General features: G+C 51.2%; 1 protein-coding gene and 1 long non-coding RNA gene across 2 annotated transcripts; both read left to right on the plus strand.

Annotated features, from left to right (window-relative positions):
• Positions 1-542: 542 nt before the first annotated feature.
• Positions 543-8,064, plus strand: LOC127390652 (uncharacterized). Its single transcript, XM_051632484.1, has 6 exons — positions 543-1,041; positions 3,544-3,681; positions 4,823-5,547; positions 6,968-7,058; positions 7,169-7,315; positions 7,441-8,064. The coding sequence occupies exons 1-6, from the start codon at positions 543-545 to the stop codon at positions 7,635-7,637; spliced, it is 1,797 nt and encodes a 598-aa protein (XP_051488444.1). The 3' UTR covers positions 7,638-8,064.
• Positions 8,065-13,203: 5,139 nt separating this feature from the next.
• Positions 13,204-25,561, plus strand: LOC127390619 (uncharacterized). The gene is made up of 3 exons (XR_007890906.1): positions 13,204-14,513; positions 23,783-23,833; positions 24,495-25,561. It is a non-coding gene; the product is annotated as an uncharacterized LOC127390619 (long non-coding RNA).
• The last annotated feature ends 1,499 nt before the right edge of the window (positions 25,562-27,060 follow it).

The raw sequence follows: 27,060 nt of genomic DNA on the forward strand, positions 1-27,060 counted from the left end.
GTCTCAGCAGTGGAAATGTGGCCCAGCAGCTCCCAGTGGGGCTCAGGGGAGAGGGGGGGTGAACTGTGGGGAGACAAATTGTACGAGGTTCAACAGGGCTGGGTGCTGGGTCCTGCACTTGGGTCACAACAACCCCATGAAATGCTTCAGGCTTTGGGAAGTGCCCATAGCAACAGGACCTGGGAGCGTTGATCCACAGAGGCTCAGCATGTGCCCAGGTGGCCAAGAGGCCACCAGCCTCCTGGCTCGTGTCAGCACTGGGGTGGCCAGCAGGGCAGGGATTGTCCCCTGGGGAGGGGGCACCTCAAATCCTGGGGTCAGTTCTGGGCCCCTCAGGACAAGAAGGACATGGAGGGGCTGGAGCGTGTCCAGAGAAGGGCAAGGGAGCTGGGGAAGGGGCTGGAGCACAAGCCTGAGCAGGAGCAGCTGAGGGAGCTGGGGGTGTCCAGCCTGGAGACCAGGAGGTGAGGGGAGACCTGCTGGCTCTGCAGCTCCTGAGAGGAGCCTGGAGCTTGGCACTGCTGGGTTCGCGCTTGGGCCTGATGATCTTCAGTGTCTTTTCCAACCGACACGACCCCGCGATTCTACTGCCCCGCCCGCAGGGGCTGGCGGCGCGGGACAGGCCCCGCTCGCCCGGCCCGCAGCGCCGCTTTCCCCGCGGCTCGCCGGGTGCGGGGCCTCGGGGAGGCGGAACCGGGGCGGGGCGGATCCCGGGCGCGGGGCGGATCCCGGGCGCGGGGCGGATCCCGGGCGCGGGGCGGATCCCGGGCGCGGGGCGGATCCCGGGCGCGGGGCGGATCCCGGGCGCGGGGCGGATCCCGGGCGCGGGGCGGATCCCGGGCGCGGGGCGGATCCCGGGCGCGGGGCGGATCCCGGGCGCGGGGCGGATCCCGGGCGCGGGGCGGATGGGCCCGCCCGCTCCTCGTGGCGGGACGCGGCGGGCAGGCCGGGCAGGGCAGGCCCCGGGCCCGCAGGAGCCGGCGCGGGCGGAGCGGCAGCGGGGCCGGTGTCCTCCCCGTGGCGGCCGCCGGCACCGAGCGGGTAAGGGCTTCGCTTCCGCTCCCCGGCGGCCGCTCCGCCCCGGCCCGCGCAGGCGGCACCAGCTCCCGGGAAGTTCTTCCCCAGCGCCCGTGCCTGCCTTGCCAAATCTTCCGTATCCCTTCCCAATCCGTTCCCGTTTCCTAATGCTTCCCAGCGACTGGCTCACTGCAGCCCCTTCGCGGGATTGCGCCGCGTAAAACCGCAGCTGAGGTTGGGCTAAGGACGCGTGTTCAGCGCAAAGAGAAGGTCCGTGTATTGCTGGGGCAGAACTTCCCGCCGTGGAGACCAGTTATGGCAGAAAATAAGCTTCAGGAAAAAGGAGACATTTCCCACACTCTGTGGGTGTCTCACCGCTAGGAGGAGTTTATTGTCTCTAAGGTTTGTGGTGAAAGGGGCTCGTTTGGTGCCTTGTAAGCACGGAGTGTTGCGGGGCCTGTTCCCCCCGTGCTGTGCTGCTGTGTAAATCAGCCGTGACACAGCACACCTCAGCATGAAGCCAGAAAGGGGGATTGTGACCCACTAGTTTGATTTCTTATAAGAAGAGAGAGGACTTCTCAGGTTTGGAGTCAGTTTTGCAGGTCAGGGCATTTTTCCTTCGTTTAAACACTGTGCTTTCCCCCATCCCATGTCCAAGGCTCCCCAGATCACGTTCCAAGACGAGCTGGTGTATTTCACAGCCGGAGGCAAATAATTGCCTCAGCCCAACTCCAAAACAAGGTATGTTGCCTCTCTCACAGTCTCTTGCCATATTCCAGCCTCAGTTCTGATTTAGCAGACCTGGACATTTTTCTGTTTCTTCTCTCCCATCTGTTCCCTATTCTTCTGCTGTATCAGGTGTGTCCTAAATACAAAACAACATAAAGCACTGAACTCTTACAGACTGTCTCTCTGGAAGCAGCTTTATCTTGCATTCTTGTTTTCTGTATTCCTTCTCATATTCCCATTTTCCTATGGAACAGCTTGTTGTTTGGTTCTGCTACAGCTTTGCTTTTGTTTTCCAGTCTTGAGGAAATGCTGTGTCAGTGTGTCTGGCCCTTAAATTCCAGAAGGTTTTTTCTGAAGCTTGTTCCTTATTGTTCTTGTTCCAAGGAGAAATTATGTGAAAGATAAAATCCTATAAAGTACTTCTCAGTTGCAGATGCAGATGGCAGTTTGGTCTAGTCAGTGCAGCCTGTGACTGTATGAGGACACGTGCTGCCAGCTGGTACTTCACATGTAATGGAGGGGTGGTTACCCTTTGTGAGAGGCCTGGAGGAGTCTTTGCTCAGAGCACCTGAGGGTCTAGCAGTGTTTGAGATGTGCCTACTCACCATGCTTGAGCATCAGACCGTTTTGTTGTCTTGTGCTCAGTCCCTGGTGTCCAGCAGCAGCACGGGAAGGCTGCTCCTGGAGAGAGTCAGGAGATTTGGCCAGAAGAGGGCCCGTTTGCACAATGTCTGACCGAGGAGGGCAAGGCAGAACTGCTGGTGGTGACCAGACTCCGCCTGGAGTCCAGATCACCAGGGAAGTCTGCAGTGACAAGGCAGATCCAAGTGCTAGCCAGGAATTCAAGATCTGGATCAGTGACATACCTGGCTCAGCCTGAGATCCTGGGCTTAAAATAACACACAGGGGGAGAGGTTCCCCTGAAGCTTTTACTAGCAGGGGAGAAAGCAGCTCTTAGGAGCTGGCAAGCCTTGAGTGCAGACAGCTGAACTCCTTGAAATAGAGGGAAATGTGTGCTCAGGACCCTGACAGCTGGGTGCTAGGAAGATACATCCCACTGTGGCATTTCTGCCTTGGTGAGCTGTCACTCTGTTCCCTGCGTGAGACTCCCAGTGTTGGATCTGCAAGATACACCTCATCTGGGCAGGCCCAGAGAGATGCTCTGCAGCCAGGGGAGGTGGGTACGTGCCGTTCCAAAGTACTCACCTAGTACATCGAGCTTTTTTGTGACTTCAGTTGTCTGAGAATCACTAGAAGACAGTGCAGGTCTGGAGTTCCCAAAGGCAGGTCTGTGGACACCACTGCTGCAGAAGAACAACTGTGCTTTTTAGAGAATTTGCTCTGGGCCACAGAACTGGGAGTGCTGTTGGTCAGGCTGGTTTGCATGAGAACCAGGCAAAGAGTCCTGCTTTTCAGGGTGTGCTCACTGCTCAAGTTTCTGGCACTTCTGCAGAGAAGAGACACTGAGCCAGGCTCTTGGTTTGTCAGTGGCTTTGGGGGAAGAGTTGTTAAGTCCTGTGTACCTCCTGGTGCACTTTCTGAAGTGCAGGATTCTTACTGTAGATAAGAAGCAGTTAAGATTTTTTTTTTTCCTCTTTAAGAGCATTTAATGGTAATTCAGCTTCTATAAGCACTTTGTGTTTCCTTTCAGTTGGATGCCTGTCATGGGTTAGTCAGAGGTGGTACAAACACAGAACACATCCAGAGGAGACCCAGCCACCAGCACACCACATGTATGGTTTCTGGGACCCACCATGACCTGTTTCTTGTCTCTCTTGGTCTTTTTCTTGAGTGCAGCAGAGGAGACACAGCACATCCTCAAGGTCCTGCACTCCTGTGAGACTCCTGTTGTGAAGAAGCAGGAAGTGATGAACTGTGTGTTTGGGGATTATCATCTCAAGATGGCAGAGGATCAGAAGAGCATGATGAAAGCAGGTGAGCTTGAACTGTCCCTTCAGGGGTGGTGATACTTGGTCCTTTTCTGTCAATTTCTTACGTTGCAGCTTTTGAGTGGATCTCTGTCTCAGGCCGCTATCAGGGCTCCCGGCTGTCGGGTGCTTCTGCCCCTTCCCCCCCAGTGTGGAGAGGTTTGTGAGTGAGCCCGAGGGTCACACGTGGCCTCTCACAGAGGAACGGCCACTGCAGGACCCTATCTTAGAGGGTGGGTTAGGATACCCTCTCACCATGCTCAGAAATTGTTACTGAGACCAATGTTTAGTTTACGAATCAGTCGGTTTATTAAGGGTCAATACAAACCGAGTGGCCAAGGTTCGGGAGAGGTAGGTTAGGTATGTATCAGAAAGGTAATTCCAAGGTACTGTGGGGTGTGTGTGTGCGCGCCGGCAGGCTGGGCAGGAGAGCCGAGGTGGGGCTTCCCGGGACGACCCCTCCCAGCAGCAGCAGCTGCGGCAAACACAGCTCTAGCCCTGGGGCCGGTGGCGAGCGCAGGCTGGGCAAGCTCCTGCGCTCCGGGCGGGGTTAGGCTGGGCAGGCAGCAAAACTCGGGAGCGGGCAGGACTCAGCGAGCGGGTTGAACCCCACGGAGCAGGCAGGGTCCCTGGGGAGCGAGCACAGACCCCCCCCCCCCCCACTTCCCTCTCGGGCAGCGGTGCTGGCATTGCCGGCAGCTTCGGGAACTGCAGCAGGGTCTGGCAAACGAAGAGCCCCCAGGCCTGCAGAGCTTGCTTTCTTTTGTAGATAGGAATCACTGTTCGAGAAAGTACCACTGTTCAAATTAGCCAATTAGCACTGGCCAGGTCCGTACTCTGTCAGAGGCATCTTTTAGCCTATTGTCCATTTTCCTGCCAGTTATCATAACCCCTGTGCTCACTTCCTGTTATGGATTTATCTGGGTCTGTTCCAGTCCGTCCTTGGCTAAATCAGCAAAAAGGTGCCACTCTTGTTTTACTGGCTTGAAAGGCATTTTGTTTAGTGTTGTGGAGGGAGGAACGAAAATGGACCGTTCCCCACAATCTCCTCTCTGGCAGAGCCTCACGAAGGGACTTGCAGTACCAGGGGCATCCCCACAGCAGGAAAATGGCATCTTGATAGAAACATGATTTGTTTTCTGTTCTAGACATCAAGCTTGGTGGTTCAGAAGTACAGCAAAGCGATGGGCAGGCTTCAGCTGGTGTGGTGCATGGGAATCAACCCGACCAAATCTCTGAGGCAAAGCCCAAGTCCTTCAAGTCATCTGACAACAGCTTCCAGGTCGGTTTTACACTTTCTGAGACTGACCCAGCAGTAACTGGCACATCTTTGGAAGCAGTCCCTGCTGTCAGTGGTGCTGAGCAGATACCAGCCAGTGTAAGAGCCACTGAACATGACAACTGGAATGGAGCCTTGAGTTTTGCTGCCTGTGAACAAGAACCCAAGTTTGCTTTCAACTTTGCCATCCCAGGTGAAGACTGTCCTCTGACTCCAGTAGTTCTGACAACCCAACATACAGAGGGTGCAGCAGACTCTGAAGCACTGAATAATTCCCTGCCTATTGAATCACCAGGTAAGCTGCAGATTTCAGTTTTACAGGAGCCAGAGTTGACTCCAACTGCAGGTAGTGCTCCCAAAGAGGATGGAAGCCATGTCACAGTAAAGATCCCCCAGCCCAAGACTGCTCCTGAAGATGAGACAGTGCCAGAGAAATCAACAGCAGATGGAGCTGCCCAGAAGAAGAAAAAGAAGAAGAAACAAAAGGCATCTGTCAGTAAAAAGGCAGAAGAAACTGAGGTCAACAGGAAGGCAAAGGCAGAAGATAATGGATGTCAGAATAAAGATACTTCCCACCAGGATGAGATCGCTCAGGTATTTAAATACTGATGAGATCCCAGAATTTCTAAACTCTTGAGCAAATGAGAAACTTTCACTCGTGTAGTTTCACAGTTAGCAACTGGCTGGAGGGGAAAGCTGAAATGAAGGATTGCTGCTTATTTCTTACAGCAGCTGTTTTCTCTGCTGGACAGTTGAGGAACTTCACTAGTGGGAAGGAAGTTAATGTTCCTTTGTTGTCTGCTACAGATGCTGAAGCACTTGGTGTTTAGACTTCTGATGGCTAATCCTGGGAAGCTGGATGCTTTATTTTTAAATAAATAACTAACAATGCAGTTAACTTTCCTCTGTCAGTGCCAGGATGGACCAGGTGAGGTGCCCCTGACTTGCATGTTAGCAGGTAGGATGAATTGCTGAGGTGCTGCAAACAGCCCTGCTGAGGAGCAGAGCTGCTGCCTGCTGTGGCAAAGGCTGGGGCAGACTCTGGTGCTTCTGAGAAGGTTCCTGCTTGTGAGGCATGGCCCAGAAATTGACTGAATTTGCAAGTTGTGTATAAATACACCATGAAGGCACACGCTGAGGAGGTCCAGGTCTTCATTTGATTTTTCTTTTCAGCACTGGTGTAGTGCTTGTTCACAAACAATGCCAGCTGAGCAACACTGAAATACAAAATGACAAAAAACTTGCTTGGTTGATGTTCTACACAGAAGTCTCCCTGAGTGTTCACCTGCCCCTGGAAGCATTCCAGCCAAAGTGCTGCTTTCCCGGCAACCCACCAGTAACTGCTGCTGAGTACCAGAAAGGCAGAAAGATGTTCAGGGGGTGTAAAGCCCTTCCAGTCCAGTGGAAGGAGACTGTTCTAAGGAAAGTGTGGAAAAGGCAGGAGGGCTTTTGAGTTTATAGAACAGTTAAGAATTGCTTCAGCCCCAAGTTGCAGCCCTGTTTCCCTTCTGCTCTGTTAGCCAACTGCCTTTGCTTGATGTGATGTGTTCTTCCATCTTCATGGGCTTCAGCTTCCTTCTCATGTATTTCTGGTTGAGCAAACACTCAGGAGCAGAGACATCACAGCTTGGCTTCTGATTTTGTCCATGGTTTGTTTTTTTATTTCAGACATGTCTGGGGGTAGGGGTTTGTTGTTTGTTCATGCTTATTCCTCCCATCTGGAAGTGGATTTGACAGCTGCTTTTAGAGGAAATGCCCTGGACAGCTTTCCAGAAAACAGCACCATCTGAGTGGCAGCCAAATATGAAATCTGTCAGATAGAGGCAGTGAGTTGCAGCTAACCTTTTGTCCCATGCTATCAGTTTATCCAAGGAAAAGTGCTATAGAGGAAATGTTGGAAAGTCTGTGAAGTGATCCCAGAACATGGAATAGGCCTGAATTGATGCAGACACATTTTTTCCTTCTCTAATTTTTTACTAACTTTTTTCCTCATACCCTGCTCCATGTTGTGCAGCAGTCAGATGACCAGCTGTGGAAGGAGGTGGACTGGTGTGTGAAGCAGCTGGAACTTGGCCTGAAGACACAGAAACCTACTCCAAAGCAGGGTGAGCATTCAGGGCAGGAAATCTCCCCTATGAGAAGGGTTGGCAGGCATTGGTGGGCAGAGCTGGTGGGAAGCTGAGCTGTGTGTCATTTCTCCTCCGTGCTGCTGCAGCTGAGGAGGCTCTTCGTGCCATCAAGACCCTGCGCAGTGCCAAGGCTCCTCTGGTGAAGAAGCGCCAGCTCATGAGAACCATGTTTGGAGACTACAGGAAGAAGATGGAGGAGGAGCAGTGCAAAGAGCTGAAGCTCATAGAAACAGGTAGGAGAGCATTGTGTGCTGGGGGAAGTGAAAAGGAAAGGACTTTGCTCTTCCCTCCATATTGCTCTGCAGGGTGGGACCTCACTAGATGAGATCACTAAACATCTCTTTCTCCCCTCTTGAAGCATTGAAATCTGCCAGGATCGTGGAAGTGAAGGGAGACATCTGCAGGAAGAATGGTCAGTTCATCCGGAAGTGCTCCAGTGCTTGTAAGAAAAGCCAAGGTGCAGCAGGACCTGCTTCAGAGTCAGCCAGGACACTTAACTCAGGCTCCTTCCAATTCACACCTTCCCAAGAAGAGTTTCGCTTCAATTTCTTCTAGGAAAGACTTTTAGACTCAAACTGTGGCCAAAGCTGTGCCAAATCTCCTATTAAGAACCCTGGAAAGTTGCTGTGCAGTAGAAAATGTGAGACAAGACACTCAGTGTGTTCCCTGAGGAAAGAATCCTCCTTGGGAGTGCTTATCTAGAGGTTCAGAATGGACTGTTCATTTCTGCTGTGGCCTCACACTGTAGAAAGGTGCTTTTTCAGAAGAGAGTCTGCAGCACAGAGTCTGGTTTTCTTCCTGTAGAACTTACATGAACTTAAAAATCTGTCCTTTGTACTGGGAGATTTTCCCATCCTCCTGTTGCTTTTAAATGGAGCAGACCTTTGACAGTAGTTGAGGCAGTGATGCAGACAGAAAGGAATGGTGTGTAATGGAGATCCAGCAATGTCAGCAAAATGGATGGTTGGATAGTTGAATGTTTCCACTCCTTGTGTGTGTGAATGCAGCTTTTGGTCAGAAAGCACTGGGCAGTGTGTGTCATCCCTCCCAGATAGAGAGCACAAATCCAGGATCCTGGAGGAAAATGAGTAAGAATCATCCTTGCTCATTCATCTATTTAACTGACAGGTATAGACAGAAGAGAATCATAGAGATTGGAAAAGACCTTTCAGACCATCCAGTCCAACCATTGCCCCAGCACTGCTAAGACACGTGATGTGGTGCTTGGGGTGCCCTACACAGGGACAGGAGTTGGATTTGAGTCCTTCCAACTCTGCATATTCCATGATTCTATGAGATGTCAGAGTTAACAGGTGGCAAGAGAGGACCTGGAGTAGGAAGGACCTGTTTGCCAGTTTGCTACCTCAGCTTTTCCATGGAGATCCCTTTGGCTGGTTTGCATCGGCCACATTTTGCACACACCCCCTACCACCCAACATAGTCTTGATGAAGCTCAGACCTGAGTAAAACCCCTCTGAAGTTGGCAGCTGCTCCCCTCTGGCATTTTGGAGATGCTTTGTGGGTAGTTGCCTAGTGCAATGGAGAAGCAAGCTGGGCAGCTTTCTGTACTCTGGATCCTCCTGGGAATGACCCAGACACCCCGGCTCTAGTGCCAGACAGAGGCACAGCAGCGACTTGGCCTCCTCAGAATCTCCCCTCTTACCCCAGACAAGCTGTCAGTATCTGGGGACCTGACATACTGTTGTGGTTTTGGGCCCAACAGGACAACAAAGGAACAGCCCCATGGCCACTCACTCAACTCCCCACACACACACACACTCTGGGATGAGGAGGACAAAGCTCCTGGGTTGAGACAAAGGACAAGGAGGGATCTTCAACAATTAAGGTCCCAGGCAAAACAGACTCACCTTGGGGGAAAAATAATAATTTAATTTCACACTAATCAAGCACACACAGGACACAGACACACACAGCAGGGCTTGCATATGTTACCCCCCCCCCCTTCTTCCTGGGCCCAAATCCCTTTGTTCCTGGTTTCTCTCCCTCCTTCCCCTCAGCGGCACAGGGGGATGGGGATGGGGTTTAGAGTCAGTTCACAGGCTGGTGGTTCCTGCTGCTCCTTCCTCCTCAGAAAGAAGGATTCCTTACAGTGCTTCCCTGCTTCCCCACAGGGTCCCTCCAATAGGAAAGAGTCCTCCACCAACCTCTCCTCCATGAGTGAGTCCATCCCACCAGGTCCGGAGCTGCTCCAGCTTGGGCTTCTCACAGAGTCACGGGCTGTTTGGGAACAAACTCCCCTGGTCCAGGGTCTTCCAAAGCTGTGTAATCAGAGTCCACTGGCAGCAAATCCACTGGCCACAAAATCTGAGTCCACTGGCCAAGTTCACCCCTCCTGGCACCTTCAGGGAATGTTCCACCACGTTCCTCCACGAGTGCAGGGGCACAGCTGCCATCTCGCCATGGGCTGCAGGGAAACTGCTGCTTGGGCCCCTTCTGCCCCTTCTTCCTCACCAACCACCAGCACCACTTTCCCCCTCCAGCACAGCTCTTCTCCACTAAGTGCTTCTCTGCTCAGGTGTTACAGCTGTTCTTTTGTATGTTAATCACTGAGGCGCATCTCTTGTCCCTCTAATGGCTCTTTGGCTGGTTTGGAAACAGGGGCATCTTCTCAGCTTCTTACTGGAGCCACCCTGGGGCCCTTCCCCTCCTACCAAAAAACCCACCAAACCAAACCAGAACACATACTGTATCTCCCCAAGCTTCTCTGAGGACAACAGGCTTTGAGGGGGGCAGGCAGCATTCTGCCTGATTCTTGGGAACTGCTGGGGTGACAGGGCCCCTTTGCTGCTACATGTGCAGGTCTAAAAAGCAAAAGCATTGTGCAGCAAAGTGGTATCTTGGAAGTACTCAACAGCTCCAGCAAAACCTACCCCAAGCCCTACATCCCTTCTGGTTTCAGCCCTCTGACATCCTGTCTGCAGCTTCAGACACTCCATTTCATTACTAATAAGCTCATCCTGCAAAGCAAAGGGTTGATGCCCCAGGAGAGGCCATGAGGCAGGTGGGGCTGAGGGGACACCTCAATGCTCAGCCCCACCAGAAATGACATGGAGGCTTCTGGTGTCCCTCACCAGAGCCTGTGACAACCCTCAGCCACCTGGTCTCCAGGCCGGACACCCCCAGCTCCCTCAGCTGCTCCTGCTCAGGCTTGTGCTCCAGCCCCTTCCCCAGCTCCCTTGCCCTTCTCTGGACACGCTCCAGCCCCTCCATCTCCTTCTTGTCCCCAGGGGCCCAGAACTGACCCCAAGATTTGAGGTGCAGCCTCACCAGTGCAGTTGGAGTAAAATTTGCCTCCAAGCCTTTATCCCCAACTCCAAAATCCCACAGTATGAGCCCAAGGCTCCTCTGGTGGTTTTTGCCAGAGGCTGTTACATTTTTGTTGCTTAAGTCAAGTTCTGGCTGGCTAGGAGGTTGCACAAACAGGTTTTTAAAAATAAGTTTACTTTTATCGGGCTTTAAGGCTGGGCCAGCGATGACACGAAAGGCACATCCTCTGTTAACCCCTTTCCCTTCCCAGAAGGGGAAAGGAAAGAGAATAAGGGAGAGAGGCTTATGGGATGGAAGCAAAACCAGAACATCTTTCATGCAGCAATACTGATGAGAAAGAATATAATGCCATTTATACACATATACAAAATATATACAAATATTTACACAGCCACTACCCTCTTCCCCCAGTTAATCCTCACGTCACCACCAGGGCTGCAGGGGAAAAGGCCTGGGCTGGGCTCCTGGAGCCAGCAGCAGATGGGAGCTGGATGCAGGAGCACACAGACCAGATCAAAGGCAGAGGAACGTACAAAGTCCTCCCAGGACACCAGCCATGGACAAAGAGAGCTTGACCTTTGTGGTCCCTCAGCTTTATACTTAGTATGATGCATATGGGTGGAACACTGTGGTCAGTTTGGGTCGCCTCTCTGGTCTGCTTCTCCCCGCAGGAGGGTCCCAGCTGGGACCCTTTTCCTGCCTTCGTTTCCAGTGCATAAGGAGTTTAGCAGAACCAACAGTGACCTTGGCTTCTGTAGGAGCAGGTATAAGCAGGAGCCTTTCTGCAAACCACTCACATTGTTACCCCAGCAACAACCATAACAGTGGTAGGGGTCCTAGAACAGACACTCTCTGAAAAACATGCTGGTGATTTCAGAAGGTGCAGTTGTTTAGGAGACACTTAACTGAAAAGTAAAATTACTAAAAAGAAAATGGATTCTGTCCTGGCTCAAACCAGGACAACATTCTAAGTAGCCCAGTTGCAAGCCCAGGTGACTCAGGATAACCAGGTGACCAGGAGAAACTGAACCTGGGTGACATACCTGGTGAGGAGAAATACACAGAAAAGACTTTATGGCTTCTAGAAATCAGTAGATGGATTATTATTTTACTTGCCAAGGAGCTCTGCTGTTATAGAATCAATCATAGAATGGTTAAGATTGGAAGTGACCTTTAAGTTTCCAACCCTCTGCGTGAGCCTGGTAGAGGCACGGCCAGCACCTGCACCCAGGAACATCTGCAGGAAACCTCCCACCCCAAACCATGTACAGAACAGTTTGGGTCAGAAGGGACCTTAAAGTTCATCTAGTACCAGCCCCCTGCATAGGCAGGGACACCTCCCACCAGCCCAGGCTGCTCCAAGCCCCATCCAACCTGCCCTTCAACACTGCCAGGGATGGGGCAGCCACAGGTTCCCTGGGCAACCTGGGCCAGGCTCTCACCACCCTCACACTCCAGAATTCCCTCCTCATGTCCAACCTCAATCTCCCTCTTCCAGTTTTAATCCATCCCCCCTTGTCCTCTCCCTCCCTGCCCTTGTCCCAAGCCCCTCCCCAGCTTTCCTGCAGCCCCTTCAGGCCCTGGAAGCTGCTCTAAGGTCTCCCTGGAGCCTTCTCTTCTCCAGGCTGAACACCCCAACTCTCCCAGCCTGTCTCCAGAGCAGAGCTGCTCCAGCCCTCGGATCATCTTTTTGGCCTCCTCTGGACTCACTCCAACATCTCCATGTCCTTCCTGTGTTGAGGGCTCCAGAACTGGACCCAGCCCTGCAAGGGGGTCTCACCAGAGCAGAGTAAAGAGGGAGAATCACCTCCCTAGACCTGCTGGCCTCAGAGCTGGGGATGCAGCCCAGACAGGGTTGGCTTTCTGCTCTATCTGCTGCATTACCGTGTTCCAAAGGAAACAAAAAACATTAGAGGGGAGGAAATGCTCTAATGCTCTCCTTGCTCCATCCTCCTCTTTGCAGGAGCCACGATGGTCTTAATGACTTTTTTTTTTTTTTTTTTTTTAAATATGTTTTCCCCTTTGAGTCTTTCCCTCTTTAGGATTTCAATGCTGTTTAGGATTTCCATGACATCTCTTATTACAATAGTGTCAGGGCTTTGCTCTACTAGTGCTGTAACACGTGTTGCTGGGGGAATGGTCCAGGACCTAAGGCACTAAAGATGTACAGCAGTGAGGAAGAAAGGAGGTATTCTCATCTGCTTGGAGTTCTCTGTTCCAGTGTTGTTGCATGAAGGAAGGGTAGCTCAGTTTTGGTAGAAAATTGAGCTCAGTTCTGAGCTGTCTCTTCCTGCATCCTGGGGTTCACACTGTGCATTGAGATGGGTGCAGAAGGGGTGACTGGATCTCTTTGGTGCCTGCCCACCAGCAGGGCCAGGTGTAGGCAGAAAGATCTTACAAGAGCTTTCCAGTGTGGTTGTGACCTCAGGGGTGAGCTAAAGACAAGGCAAAAGGGGTTGGAAATGCAACAGAGCCTCTAGAGCAAAGTGAGGTCCACAGCATTGGGCTTGAAAAAGTAAAAGCTGAGAATCAACTTCTAAGATGAGTAAGAGGAGGAAGGATCATTGCAGCTTTTCTCAGACCTTTCACCATAACAAAGCAGAGGAAAGGTCCCATTTCTGGGGACAAAGTGCAGAATTTCAGAGTTGTTTCTGTGGCAAGGTGAGCCTGAGAATGTTTCCTCACAGAGGCAGCAGAAATCTGGGTGTGATCTCAGCTCCATTTCGTCTTGGCACCCTCATCTGTAAAAAGATCCCCCTAGCAAAGGTTGGGAAATGCAATCCCCTCCCAGGCAGACCCTGCCCCCAGGAGGGAGCCAGCGAGTGGTGGCCTGGGGGCTGCTCCTCCCTGCTCGCACACTGCCTGTGAACCTGGGTGCTGAACACTAAGGGGTAAGTTCTTCCAACCCCTTCCCTTGGGCTCGGCTAGTGGAAATGCATTTATTGCTCCCTGGGCTGCCCATCTTCTGATTTGAGTAACCAGGGGCAGAGTCCCCGAGGAACAGCCTCCAAAGGATCTCAAAGGGATCCCTACAACGTTCAGCTGAAGTGATCTCCTGAGTCCCAGCAGCCAGTCCCAGTACAAGGACTCGGTCTCCCAAGACCAGCAAAGACAGAAGGAAGCCAACAGACTGGGGCTGCTGCATCTGTAACCCGGGTGACTAACACTCTGTTCTGCCACTGACAGTTTTTTGAAGAGTGCTGAGGACAGACTTGTGGAATCAGCAGCGAATGACCCCTAAAGGATAAAGTGCTGTTATCTTCCTCTGGGGTAGAAAAATCCCAATCCTAGTTTATCTTTGCATTAGAAAGAAGAAAAGGCTACCACATCACGCCAGACAATGATTCAAACCCTCTAACAGAAGGGGAGTTATTTGAAGAGTAACAGGCATTAAACCTGCAGTTCCTTAACAAAAAAAGAGGACAGCTACTGTTATTTTAAGATCATATGGATCTGTGACAGATGATCTTGAATCCTTCTACTGAAGTTATTTTACTCTAAGGACAAAGTTCTTTTCCTTGCTTACATTTTTTTGCTGCTCACTCTCTGTGCTGCTTCTCTATTTAGAGCTGTGGGGAGGTTTCTCAGCCACACTGCTTTAGGAAATTGAACTTTGACATCAGCTGCCACAGTGCTTTGATTGCTGGCAACAGTACTTCCCGTGGATGCTGACAGCTGGGAAGCACTGACGACCTACTGTGCTTGGCCCCTCTGTCTTCTTCCCTTTGAGTTCCTCAACAGGCACTACCAGATCCTCACTGTCTCACCACCACGATGGAAGAAGTCTGGGTTGTGTATCTCTGCCTGGTCTTGCTTATCATCGTGCTTATTCTGATGAAGCAGAACCCACATGTGGAAGAGGCCAAGAAACAGAGGGAAAGCAAAAGCTCCCCACCACCCTCTTCCTTTTCCCCCAGCAATGTCGGCAAACAACTGGAGCACAGCCAGGAAGAGCTGGAGAGCTATCTGGACAGGCTAACCCACGTCTTGTTTGACACAGAAACCAGGAGAAGGGATGGCCTCCATGACCAGAAGTCCCACCATCACCACCACAGAAGTGCTGATGTTATGTCTGAAGCTAAGGAGCACCTGGGGAAGGAGGCAGCACAAGCCCAGTACCTGTCAAGCCACACAAGGGTGCAGGTAGGAGCCTTTTATAGACTTTCAGACTCAATCAGACTTAGAGCTCCTGGCTGAGGTAGTGAATCTTGTTGAAATGCATGGTCCAATAACTTGGATGGTGAAGAGGAAGGGATGAAGTCTTGCTATTTTGATGTATAATTTTTGCACAGTGTATTTCAACATTCACCAGTCATTGAGAGAAGCTCTGAATGAGCTGTAGGTGCATTATGCCCCATCTCTGGAAGTGTTCAAGACCAGGCTGGATGGGGCTTGGAGCAACCTGGGCTGGTGGGAGGTGTCCCTGCCCATGCAGGGGGCTGGTACTAGATGAACTTTAAGGTCCCAAACTGTTCTGTACATGGTTTGGGGTGGGAGGTTTCCTGCAGATGTTCCTGGGTGCAGGTGCTGGCCGTGCCTCTACCAGGCTCACGCAGAGGGTTGGAAACTTAAAGGTCACTTCCAATCTTAACACCCCTCTAGTGACAATGACATGCTATGGAGCCATGAGAAGCACCTGTGTAAGTCTTCAGCTGTACACGATGATCACACAAAATGTAGTATGTGAACATGACAGCGACTATTGCCAACCTGCCACATTCTCTTTGCCTTGGCCAAGGCCCTTTTTTAGGGGCTGGAACAAGATGCAAGCCTTTATATTTTTATCATCATCCTCACTGCAATACATCAGGTTTTGCCCTTGAGCTGACAGAGTCCTACGGCAGCAATGCCAGTGCTGTTACTTTATGCCAGCAGCTGTTTCTATTCTTCATTCTTGAGACACGTATCTCCCAGGGCCAAGGTCCTGCTCTGCCACTGAGCACGTTCTGGGTCCAGGTGGGAGCTCCAGGATGAAGCCATCACCCCAGAGGGGAGAGCCAGACCTTGGTGTCAATAATTGTGCCCTGCAGAAGAGTCAAGGGAGAGATTTCTCCACGATTTCTCTCACTGCTCCAAACAGCCTTTTCAATCTGCCAGGACATTATAACTTCTTAAGTCTTCAGGAGCTGCCTGAGCTGTCTGAGGGAATCACTACCTCCAGTTGAAGACAGAGGGGCAAATATACAAAGCGCAGAGGATGTGGGCAGAAAAAGTCGTTCATGTGGTTATTTACTTACTGGTGTGTTTCATTTACTGAAGAAGGTGCTATTTTATTGTCTATTGCAGATCAAAAATAGCAATGCTCTTTTGCTATGGAAATGTTGCAAAATAAGAGCCTTTTCCTGCTATGGTTGAAGGTGACTCTGTTTGCAGGACACAAACTGGGGAGGAAAGGTGCTGTGGTCACTATTTTCATGCAGTTCACTCTCAAGCTACTTATCTTCAGTGGACATTCCCTTGCTTCCAAAAAGGGAGTACACTTTTTTTCCCAGACTTGATGCAGCAGCAGAACCTTTTTTGGACAGTTGAAACTTTTAATACAAGCTCCTTTGATATCTGGAATTAACAGAAATCAGGCAGAAGCAAAGCAGTGGGAATAATTATTGTTCCTCATTTTGTGTTTTGGGAACAGTGAGAAAGACCCTGCCACCTAAACAAGCACTGGTCAGATTGTTGTCCAGTCACTGAAGTGAAATGGCAAAGTTCAACTTTGCATTGGTGCCAAAACTGCCAGAGTTTGTTTTTATGGCTCAGGCAAAAGCCAAGTGCTGGGATCATTTCAGATGCTGTGTTTGAGTGTGGTTACCTGGGTGCACAGAGTGGGTATGTACAGAGGCTTTCAGGTCTCTCCCAAGGATGGACACTGATGCCTTTGCTCAGGGACCATGTAGTGTTCTTTTCCTTCTTCCAATAGTTTAGTCTCTCTTTCAGAGTGAATGTAGGTGGTAGGGATGTGCCAAGTTAGAATATCTGGAAAATGAAATCCTCAGCACAGTCTAGCAGAGGTAGGATGACCTGCAGGAAAAGCTGCACTAAGAGTGCCAGGCTTCTTCACCAGCCTTGTCCAGGATCTCTGTCTGCTTCTCCTGCCCAGTTCTGACAAAAGCCTGCAGCTGTGCTGGCACTGCTGTGCAGAGAGGAGGGATCTAAACCCTATTTCAGGTGGAGAAAGAGAAAACACCTCCAAGCTGGAGCCCTGGGCAAGGACATTCAGGAGCAACGTCTGTGGAAATTCAGAGTACTGCAACTCGTACTGGCAAGAGGCAATAACAGCTGCAGATTTTTCAGGGGCCATTGGACTTATTAACTGGACTTTGACCATAGTTGGTCAGCTGTCAATGTGGACACCTTCAATGATCCCATTTTCCTCTGGAGCAAGCTGTTTTGTCTTGCAAACAGATGTTTCAGAAGGAGTTAGGAGGTTTTTTTTGTCATTCATTGCACTCATGGAAGCCCTTGCCTGGTAGAGTAGAATCCATATTTTCTTATGAATTTCTATTTATTGCTACACATTACATTATTACATAAACTAAAAATCCTTTCTAGATTTTTCACTCATTTCCCACTAACTCCCTGTTCTCATGGAAACTGAGCAGTCCACTCACTGCAGCCAAAACAGGAGCAAGTGAATGGATTCTGAAGTGCAAGAGGGTAAGATGGATAAAGACAGGAGGTGAGACAGAGCAGCAAGCAAATGATTGGGGGAAAAATGTACTCTGAGGGTTTCCTGCTTCATTAAACTTAATCAGAGCAGAGTTATTTTCAGGTTGTTTTCAGAAGCAATGAGAAATGAATGGTGCCAGATGGCAGAGAGGTGTGGGCCTCCTACACGCTGGAAAAATAGCTGCCAGCCCATCTGTGGTGGGTCCACGGGGGCAGAGCACATATGCCTGGTAGGACACAGCAGAAGCTGAACATTAACATAGCCATGGATTTAGGAAACTCACAGAGCCACGTGGCGGGGGAAACCAGTGCAGTGACCCAGCTGGAGGTGAGTTGAGGGTTGTTTTGAAAGGTGCTTTGCTGAGGACTGGTGGATGCTCTGTGGCAGCAGAAATTGGAGTTGGAGATGGTTGTCACCAGGGTTAGATGCCTGCTGGTAAACTCAAGGCAAATTCCTAACTCTGTGTTTGGGTGTGTTGTGTTTGACACTGGGCAGGAGGTTCAGCAAAACCAGTGCTTCTGCTGGAAATGCTCCCCAGAGTCAGTCATCTCCAGTCCTTAACCTGAACATCTTCAAGTCAGACCCATGGCCATCCTGGTATATGTCCACACCAGGACACACATGTACTGTGTCCAATTCTTACTGTGTCCAATTCTGGACTCCCCAACATAAGAAGGACATAGAACTCCTCAAGCATGTCCAGAGGAGGTCACGAAGATGCTGGAGCACCTCCCCTATGAAGACAGGCTGAGGAAGCTGGGGTTGTTCAGCCTGGAGAAGAGGATGCTCCATGGTGACATTATAGCAACTTTCCAATACCTGAAGGGGGCCTACAAGAAAGCTGGGGTGGGACTTTTGACACAGATGTGTAGTGAGAGGACAAGGGGCAATGCTCTGAAGCTTAAAGAGGGGAGATTCTGGTTGGACATTAGGAAAAAGTTATTTCCTGTGAGGGTGGTGAGATGCTGGAACAGGTTGCCCAGGGAAACTGGAAGCCCCGTTCCTGGAAGTGTTGAAGGGCAGGTTGGATGGGGCTTTGAGCAACCTGGACTAGTGGGAGGTGTCCCTGCCCATGCAGGGGGTTGGAACTAGATGATCTTAAAGGTCCCTTCCAACCCAAACCTTTCTATGATTCTATGATGCTGTGTCAGTGAGTCACCCGAGCGCAGCACACACAGGCAGAGAGGCAAGGATCAATAGTTGTCCTACATCCCCCCAGGGGTGATTTCTGTGCTGTAGTACTGGGCCTTCTCACTTCTCCAGATCTGACAAAAGTGCTGAGCTTCCTGCAGTTCATTTGTGGTGGATTTGGGCTGGGGTTAATTTTGCTGTAAGCAGCTCTGCCCTTCAGCAGAGTCAGGCTGCTACTTCAGCGCATCATGGCCCTGAAGGCTACATAGATGGCTAACGTAGTCATATGATTAAACACCTGTGGATCTCATGCTGTGGATCTCATGCAGACCTACAGCTCAGGGAGGACAATGTCTTCACCAGTGCCATGCCTGAAAGTGCTTTGAAGCAGCTGACCCTCAGCCTTCAGCTTGTCTGACTTGAAACATTTGTGAGAGGAGAATTCCTGTAGCTCCATCTGTACTCAAGGGAGACAAAGAGGCATCCTTGAAGGCTGAGCCATCGTGTACATCACCATCTCCGTGGGGATGGGTTGTCCAAGCTGGGCAGTGAGTCCCATGCCCTTCTGTGGCACAGCATGGTGAGGTCTAGAGAGGTCTGAGCTGCTGGTGGAAACAGATGGAGCATCTCTGCTGGAGTGGTGCTCTGCTCATGCTGAGCAGCTCAGCAGTTTCCTTAGTAATTCTTTTCAATCTCTAGATTTTATCACCATTTGCAGGTCAGTGGTTTAGAATTCTTTTTGATCATTTTCTGGGCTCCACAGACTCTTTTGAAAAAGGCAAAAATATATCTGCATAACTGGTATGGGCCACAGGCTGATAAAGAAGTAGAAGACTTCCCACTAAGTTCAGGGACTTGAGGACAGGCTCATGTTCTGGTAAGAACTAATCTCATTTGATCCCAGTTAAAAAAAAAAAAAAAATTAACAAAGACCTTAAGAATGTAATAATTAAGTACTTTAAATACTTTAAGTTTAAATACTTTAGCCTTAGAACAAAATGTCTGTTATGTAGTCAGGGCAGTTCTTGTGATTATTCTGTGGCTTCAAGGCAGTAGAGCAGTTGATCTTCAATGTCTTACACTGAGTTTCTGCTGTAAACTGACAATTGAACAAAGAGAAACTTCCTTTACAAGAGCTAATGTCCTTGTCACTGATTCTAGAAGGAAATACTTGAGTTTTGTGATTTTTTCTTTGTATGTGAACACATATTTACATTCTCCTAAGGTGCTGAACTGTTGCTGCTTGATGAATTCCTCTTTATCAGGGAGCTCTCTGCAGTGGCAATCTGGATTATTTTAGCTGACATTACCCTGAGGTGAACTCCATTAAATTTTACTAACGTTTGCTGTTCAAGCTGATCCTTAGTTCTGAAGGAATTCTTCTCACAGCCAATCATGGCTGAAAACACACGGGAGCAGGTGCCTGAGTATTTCAGGAGATGGGACATGGGCAGTAGGTAGCCTTCAAGTGGATGCTTTGAATAGCAGCTTGTCAGTAGTAACTGAACACTCTTGCATCTGATTTTCCAATAGCTTCTGTGACATCTCTCTTTACTTGTCCAGTTCTTAGTAAATGTGTTTTGATCTCAACTTGGTACCTGCCAGTGTCTTGGCAGAAGCTGTGGAGGGAGCTGCTGCTGCCCATGTCATGCCTCTCTTGGAGACACACATCGAGTTTTGCTTCCTGGTGCTGTTGGTGTTTGTGCTTTGAAGCCAACACCAAATTCCATTCAGTTTTGGAAAGCATGAATCTAAATTTCCAGTGTGCTTGGGGGAAGTCAGGTGAAGAGAATATGTTAAAGGCTGTAAACCTGCAGGACAGAGAGAGTGAGATGGGAATGACCGTGCAGCCCTGCAAAAATGTGGGTTACCCAACAAAATTGGCAACTATCAGATGTAGCCCAGCACTCCCAGAGGACACACTGTAACTGTGAATTTCTGCCAAAGAATTACCTGAAAACAAAATGTATTCATTGCTTCCTAAAGGATGAAATGCATTTGTAGAAGCTGGGGGCATGATGTCCCTGAATCCCTGAAACCTAAAAAACAGCTATTTGTCCTGCATTCAATTGTCCTTAGTTTGAAAAAAAAGAAAAGGCACAAAAATTGTTCCCTTATGATGTCACATCTTGGATTTGGACTGAAAAAGACTTTTCAGTGTCCCATTAGAAACTGGGGTAGTTGAAGAGTAGACTATTTTGTAGGTTGCATGGAGGCAGGACATGGCAGATGTGCTGAATATTCAGCTACAGAGTCCTGCACAAGAGGGAAGAGCTTTCTGAGTCCCAGCAAACATACCCGGTGACCTCACAGATAAACCAAGATAGCAATTTGTTTCATCCTACCTCTACCTCTGACACACCAGGTTTCAAGATCTTCTGGCCACCAGAAGGGAATCCAACTTGGCTGCTGGCCATCCAGATCCTAGTAATGAGCAATGATTCCAGCATTCAGAGTCACAGGTTTGCTGCTGATCAAATATCTGGCTTCAGGTCTGAGGCAGCTGAAGGGCTTTGTGAGAAATGTTGGTGCGTTATAGAGGGCTCTGAAGGAGCTCCCAAGCCCATGGCAAGATGTGGTTAAAACTTTTGAGGAACTATTACAAGCCTAAAGAGAATGTCCTAAACATGACTATGACTTACTTCTTCCGGTGTGCCAAGGATACCACTTTGAGACTGATGAGGTGGGACTGACCTTTCAGGATTTGGGAGCTGGTGGTAAGGTAATAATGTTTAATATTTAGCTCTTTTGACATTCCTGGTCTTGGTTGACTATTATGGTCAGGGTATAGCAGTTCTAGGTTCTTTTCCCCACTCCTCCACTTCAGCTTGGGGAGATATTTTGGACCAGCAAGCCAGATAGGACCAGAAATTATGGACTTGAGTCTATGGACTCTGGACTATCAGTACTGGTTTCATCAGGGATGGAAGAGAGGTCGTAAGATGAATTACAAGAGCCTTGGGACAACAGGGGTGGAAGGAGGAGGCTAATTGAGCTAGCTAATTGAACTTCCCCAGGCTGCACAAAGAGAGTTGAAGGCCATCTCTGTAAAGGACAACTTGGACAAGGAGCTGCTAAGTTCAGAGAACTTGGAGGGTGGAGAGAGCAGAGTAAGCCCAGAGTGGTGACAGCAGAACAGTGAGAAGTGACCAGAAGAAACTCAGTGAGTGTTCACTAGACAAAAAAGTGCTGAAAGATTCTGTAGGTTTTAATAAAACTGCCCGGCAGAGCCACAGGAGTGACCATGTGGGTGTGGAGAGCTGTGTTAGCTCCATCACTCTTAAGGTGTCCTAAGTCACTTTGCAGTTGAGTGTCCTTGGCTGAGCTGGCTGGTGGGGCATCCAGATGCAGTAACTTTATCTCTTGCAGCAAGGCTGAGAAAGGATGGAGCAAAACCAGCAGTGGCACTTGGCCCTGCCCAGTGGCAGTGGTGCCACAGTGGTGCTCCTGGCAGGTGCTCTTTTGGGTTTAGGAAGCTCAAGTTCCTGAGAGCTGAGGTAGCTGAAGCTCTGTCACACCTAGTTTGTTACACCCTACCGGGTCCAAGGGCAGGGTGAACTTGGCAGCTGTGGTTCTCCTCTCAGCTGTTCACACCCAGGGAGCTGGCTGGTTTGAGTTCATCACCACCTGCACCTCAGACCCTGCTCCTTCCTAACTACTCTTGAACAACTTCTGCTCTCCAGCAGTGGGCTGACTGGCATTCCCAGAACACCCACAGCTCTTGTTTGGGAAAACCTTGGCAAACCTGTCTGCTGTTTGAAACCTGTCTTTGCCTGAGCACTGCCCTGTGGTGCCACCTCCTGCCCTCTCCAAACGGTGTCCACAGGCCAGGCAGCCTCCCAGCAGGAGCCAGGGGGCTGCAGTCCTGCTCCCACAGGTGGATTGCTGCAAGACAAGGACTGCCTGCCCGGGACAGTGTTGAGTTACAGTCAGGCCCCCACAGGAATGCAGGGCCATGCCAGTATGACCTGTTCAGCTATCTCAACAAAGAGCAAGAGCCTTTGGCAGTCTTTCTACCAGAGAAGTCAAGTTAATGTCACAACCCACCTTTGCCAGAAGGAGGGCTTCTGAAAGCATGGTCTGGGGAGCCAACTGGGTGTGGGGGTACTGGATCTGTTCTTCTCATCTGTGCTGTACTTTTCCATTCCTCACCAGTCAGTGCTAACCTGCTGGAAAAACATCAGGGTTTGGATGCTGGTGGGTAGTAGTGAAGCCCAGATGAACCCACCTTTCTATTGGGTGGTTCAGGTGGTCTTTTCAAGTTTTTTAAAGCCCTTGCATGGGTGACAAAGTTCAAAGACACCTCTGGAGGGCAGGCAGTGCCCAGCAAAGAGCCCACCTAGCAGCAAGTCCTGCCTTCGGGGCATCTGCAGAGGGAGCAGAAGGGTTTTCAGCTCAAAGGTCAGGCCCTGTTCAGCTGCTGGGGTTGCCATTTGAGTAAGAAACACGAATCCTTGCACCAGCTCTTGATCAGGGAAACCTAGTAAGCCACAGCTGTGCTTGGAGACAAAAGCAGCAGATGAGCAGGAGCTCCTCCGAGTTCAGAGAGGTTAATTTCACAGGCAGCTGAGGAGTGACCTGGGAGGTGCCTGTGAACTGACCCCAGTGCAAACCAGCAGCACCAGAGCAGCCCGTTCCATATGTTGTGAGCAGGTACCGGGGGCTCCCGGCTTCAGGTGCTTCTGTGACTGCCCCTCCCGATGTGGAGGGGTTTGTGAAGGAGCCCGAGGGTCACACGCGGCGCTGCCTCTCACGGAGGAACGGCCACCGCGGGGCCGTATTTCAGGGGGGGAGTTAGAAAGCACCCCCACCCCACCACGCTCAGACATTGCCTCTGAAGCCAAGGTTTGCTCCACAAACTGATCGGTTTATTAAGTTGAGAATATTGTGGAAGAGATTGGTGTTGGGCCAAACTGTGAGATGATGGCTGGGGAAACCTTCTCCTCTGAAGACATTTGCTTTTGCTTCTTCAACCAGGAGAACACTCCCAGCTTTGCCATCTCATGCATGGGTCTCTGTGCACCCAGCCAAATATTCAGGTTCTCTCCTAGCACCCAGAGCCCTGCTGTGCCCACTGTGTTCTCTGCCAGGAGAGCGGGCACCTCCTTGCAGCTGCTTTGAGAAGGACAGCAAACCTCCAGGGACACCAAGCCAAGAGGTGTCTTCGGGTGTTGGTTTCATGTGGGCATGTGCCCAGAGACAGTTCTCCTGACCACTGTGGCTGTGCCTACTGAAAGGGGGTCAGTAAGCAGAAGATGCTCCCACTGGCCTTGCAGATGCTCTTGAGGACACGTGGCTTTGCCACAACCTGCCCAAAACGCTCTGGAGGATGCTCACTGGCCATGCCTGAGGTCACGTACAAAGGACAAGAGTGTGATCTTCACCCTGACCTACAACCACCAGGGACTCCCAGGGCAGCAGATGGGAGTGAGGACTTGGGTTCTCATCCTGCTCCATGGGCTATCATTTGCTGGTGTCCCCATGCCCACTGCTCTACCCTGGTGAAAATGTCCTTCCCTCCATGGGTGATGCCACTGTTTGTTTCTCCTCCTGCTTCAGGAGGCTGTTGTCACCCCCCACTGACTGTCCCTTTTTCTATGTTGTTATTTTCTTGCAGGCCTGAAACAGCTGTTCAGCCTGAGACCAACACTAGTTAGAGGAGCAGCTGGTAAGTGTCCCCTAATCACTCACTGCCTACTTCATAGAGCTCCTTCAGGCCAAAGGGCTTGGGTGGCTACAGCTTGTGACAGGCAGTATGTGTGGTTTTTCTGTCAACCCCCCATGTCCATAGATTGAGAAATTGCAGAACATGAGGACTGGGCTGATGTCCTGAACCTCAGGTTGTGCTTTGCATTACACCAGAAGTCCTGGTGAGTTGAAATCCCAATGCACACCTCTTCCTGCCCAGATTGCCCCTGCCTGGACAATGCCAGAGAGGACTGAGGCTGAATACATCTGCCTGTGTTGCCCCACCACCCCAGGGTTCCTGCTTCCATCTCATGTTTATGTGGTTTCCATGGGTATGATCTGCTCACCAGGTTAAGACTCTCTTGGTGCTGCCAAGACCCAGCCTGGGCCTCTGTGGGAAATGTAGAGCTGCCTGGTCTCAGGGCCTGCCTGATCCACTTGAATCAGCAACCAAGAAATGGTCTTTGCAACTATTATTGTCATCTGCCTTGAAGTCAAGCTGGCCCTGAGTAGACACTTGCCTTCCTACCAGGACATGGCCTATCAGTGCTTACTCCTGCTCTTCCTCCCAGAGTCCCTGTCTACATCCTACTCCCAGCATCTTCAGCCACATCTCATTCCTTTTTCATTTCTGTTCCCAGACAGCTCCAGCTTCCATGGCGTGTGGCAGCAGCTTGCAGAATTAGTGGCTTCACAGTCTTCCTGGAGGAGACCCAGAGTAAACCAAGCAGTTTGGTGGGGTGGGATGGGATCAGGGCATCTTTAGGGGCATAACTGGGTGAGGGGAGAAAGAGTACTTGACAGTGCAGCCTCTAGACAGACAATAACTGCTCGTCCTCGAGAGGTGCCAGGACAGGAGCTCTGAGAGCAGGGGTGGGCTCAGCAGGAAGGATAGGGAAGGGCCAAGCAGATCCCTCTCCAGGGAGAAAATCTCACAGAACAGGCATCACCTGCATCCCACTGGACAGGATCAGTCACACTGTTCTGTCCTTTGTATTCTCTCATCTCAGTGCCACAAGGTCACCCTATGTTTGGTACTGTCCTTCCAGGCAGGATGCTGGTGGTGTTCAAAGCCACCCACCAGTCCTTTGCAGAAGGGGACAGGGAGGAGGCTGCAGCTTATCTATCTCTGTCCCTGCAGCATCTCCAGGCCCTGATATCTGATTCTGGGAGTGAGCAGCATCTCCCAGCCAGGTGCTGTAAAACACCACTGCAGGACTTCACATCTTGTCCCCCAGATGGGCACATCTCCCCTCACTCAGCAATAAATGCCCAGTGACTTTCAGCCTGCAAGGGACAAGTTAGCAGCTCCAAAGGCACTTTGTGGTGGGTAACAGGGAGGCCTCCAGGCTGGGGAGAGCAGCACAGGTTGGACTTGCTTTGCAGCAGCAGCAGCATTAGAGGCACCGCTTGCTACTTGAGAGGCAGCAGCACAGGGCAGGGTAGTGGTAGAACAAGAAAGGTCCTGCCAGCTGCAGGGCTGGAGCTCAGGGGCATCTCTGCTGTGACAGCAGAGCAGAGGCCTGGGCAGTGCTGCTCCCTTTGCCCAGGCAGAGACGGGCTGGGGGTGCTGTGCTGCTGCAGGCAGAGCCTGGCAGGGCAGCACTGCTGCTGCACCGAGCACCCCAGGGCCTGCCTGGTCCTCCTACAAACCTTCTGGAGAAAAAACAATAAATCCTGAGCTCTCTGGGCCTGCGCTGGTCAGCAAGCTGAGCCTCACTGTGTCTCTTCTCTTTGCCTGGCCCTGCTCCATGTGCCCAGTGGCAGCTCACCCATGGCCACCCAGCCAGCGAGACAGGGCACCCATGACTACAGATAACCATCTGGATGTGGCAGCCCCAGCTGATGACCTAAACAAAATGTCCACGGCCACAGGAGCCCTCCACACCCCCATGGTGCTGCAGTGCAGGGCTGAGCACCCACCACCAGGCACCCACCCCGTGCAGGCTCACAGGGATTGCGTTCACCAAAGACACCACCCTGGGTCATGCTGGGTCTGACTACATCCCTACTTTCCCCCCAGCCCAGAGGTGCACACCCCACAGCACCCTGTCCAGCCATGGGGTAGGAGTGGTGGGGTCTATGGTTCACCATGCTGGGCATGAACTTGGCCAAATACCGCAGGGGCTTGGGAGGGCTGGGGCTGGTTTTGCCTTGGCTGTCCCTGCACAGGCCCCATGTGTCACAGTGGCACTGAGCTCCTGCTTGTCCTCCAGGATCAGCCATCTCCGACCTCCTCCACCAGCTGCAAGTGCCACCCTGTGGGTAAGACCACATTACCCAGGTACAGGCTGGCCACTCACCAGCACCTGAACAAAGAGGGTTCCTCTGCTGAGGGTGTATTTTCAGCATGAGAAAAACATGGTACAGCATCTGAGCCTTCAGGTTTTTCCTGCTTTTACTGGTCCAGCCTGCAGAGCTTCTTCAGAACATAGACAGGGAATACATTCCCACAGCAAGGTATGTTGTCCTCATGAAGGGGTTTTGCAGGGCTGTCCATGCTTGTCCCGCTGTGCTCAGCATGGGTTGGAATGTGTAGACATGGCTGTGCCTGGCCCACCCAGCCAGGACACCCCCAAAAACGGTGAGAGCTGCAGCTTTCCTGCTGGTGCCTCCCATTGCTATGGCTCAGAGCTTCTGGGTGCTGCAGACACTCCTCCCAGGGCACTGGACACAAAGGGAGTTTGGAATCAGCCATATGCCTGAGAACAGTAGCCACGGATGGGATGTGAGCAGGAAGGATGTCCCCAGGTCCTGCCCTGTCACCCCCAAGCTTCTCCCACCTGGGGGCCAGGTTCTCCCCACTGATCCCTGCTCAATGCATGGCAGTAGCCCCTTGCAGTGGTGGCTTCCTGGAGGACTCCTTCACCTCCTGGCAGGACATTCCTGTCTGCAAATCTCTCCTTGCTCTGCCTTCCCACATACTGGCAGGCTATGGTGTGGCTGGAGAAGGCTCAGATGGGGAGAAGGAGCTTTCCAGGGGCCCATGCTGTGTCCCCACCAGAAGAACAGGAGCCCAGCAGCACAGGGCAGCAGTGGGTGAAGCGAGCAGCAGGGCTGACCAGGCAGCAGGAGTGGGAAGGTCCTGGGACCTGCTGCAGCTGTGACAGGTGGATCCCAGCACGGGATGAGTCAGGGTCCCTTCTGGGGGAGGGCATTTCCTCTCCCCAGCTGCTCCCCACCTCCCTTTGTCATTCCAGTCCCATC

The sequence above is a fragment of the Apus apus genome, chromosome 14 (genome assembly GCF_020740795.1).
Source record: "Apus apus isolate bApuApu2 chromosome 14, bApuApu2.pri.cur, whole genome shotgun sequence".
Lineage (NCBI taxonomy): Eukaryota > Metazoa > Chordata > Aves > Apodiformes > Apodidae > Apus > Apus apus.

What these genes read in the sequence shown, in the direction of transcription:
- LOC127390652 (XM_051632484.1), top strand. Translation starts at nt 543, where the DNA reads ATGATCTTCAGTGTCTTTTCCAACCGACACGACCCCGCGATTCTACTG. An exon ending in CGGCCGCCGGCACCGAGCGG is followed by an intron (nt 1,042 to 3,543) that starts GTAAGGGCTTCG and finishes TCTTGAGTGCAG; the next exon opens with CAGAGGAGACACAGCACATC. An exon ending in GAAGAGCATGATGAAAGCAG is followed by an intron (nt 3,682 to 4,822) that starts GTGAGCTTGAAC and finishes TTTCTGTTCTAG; the next exon opens with ACATCAAGCTTGGTGGTTCA.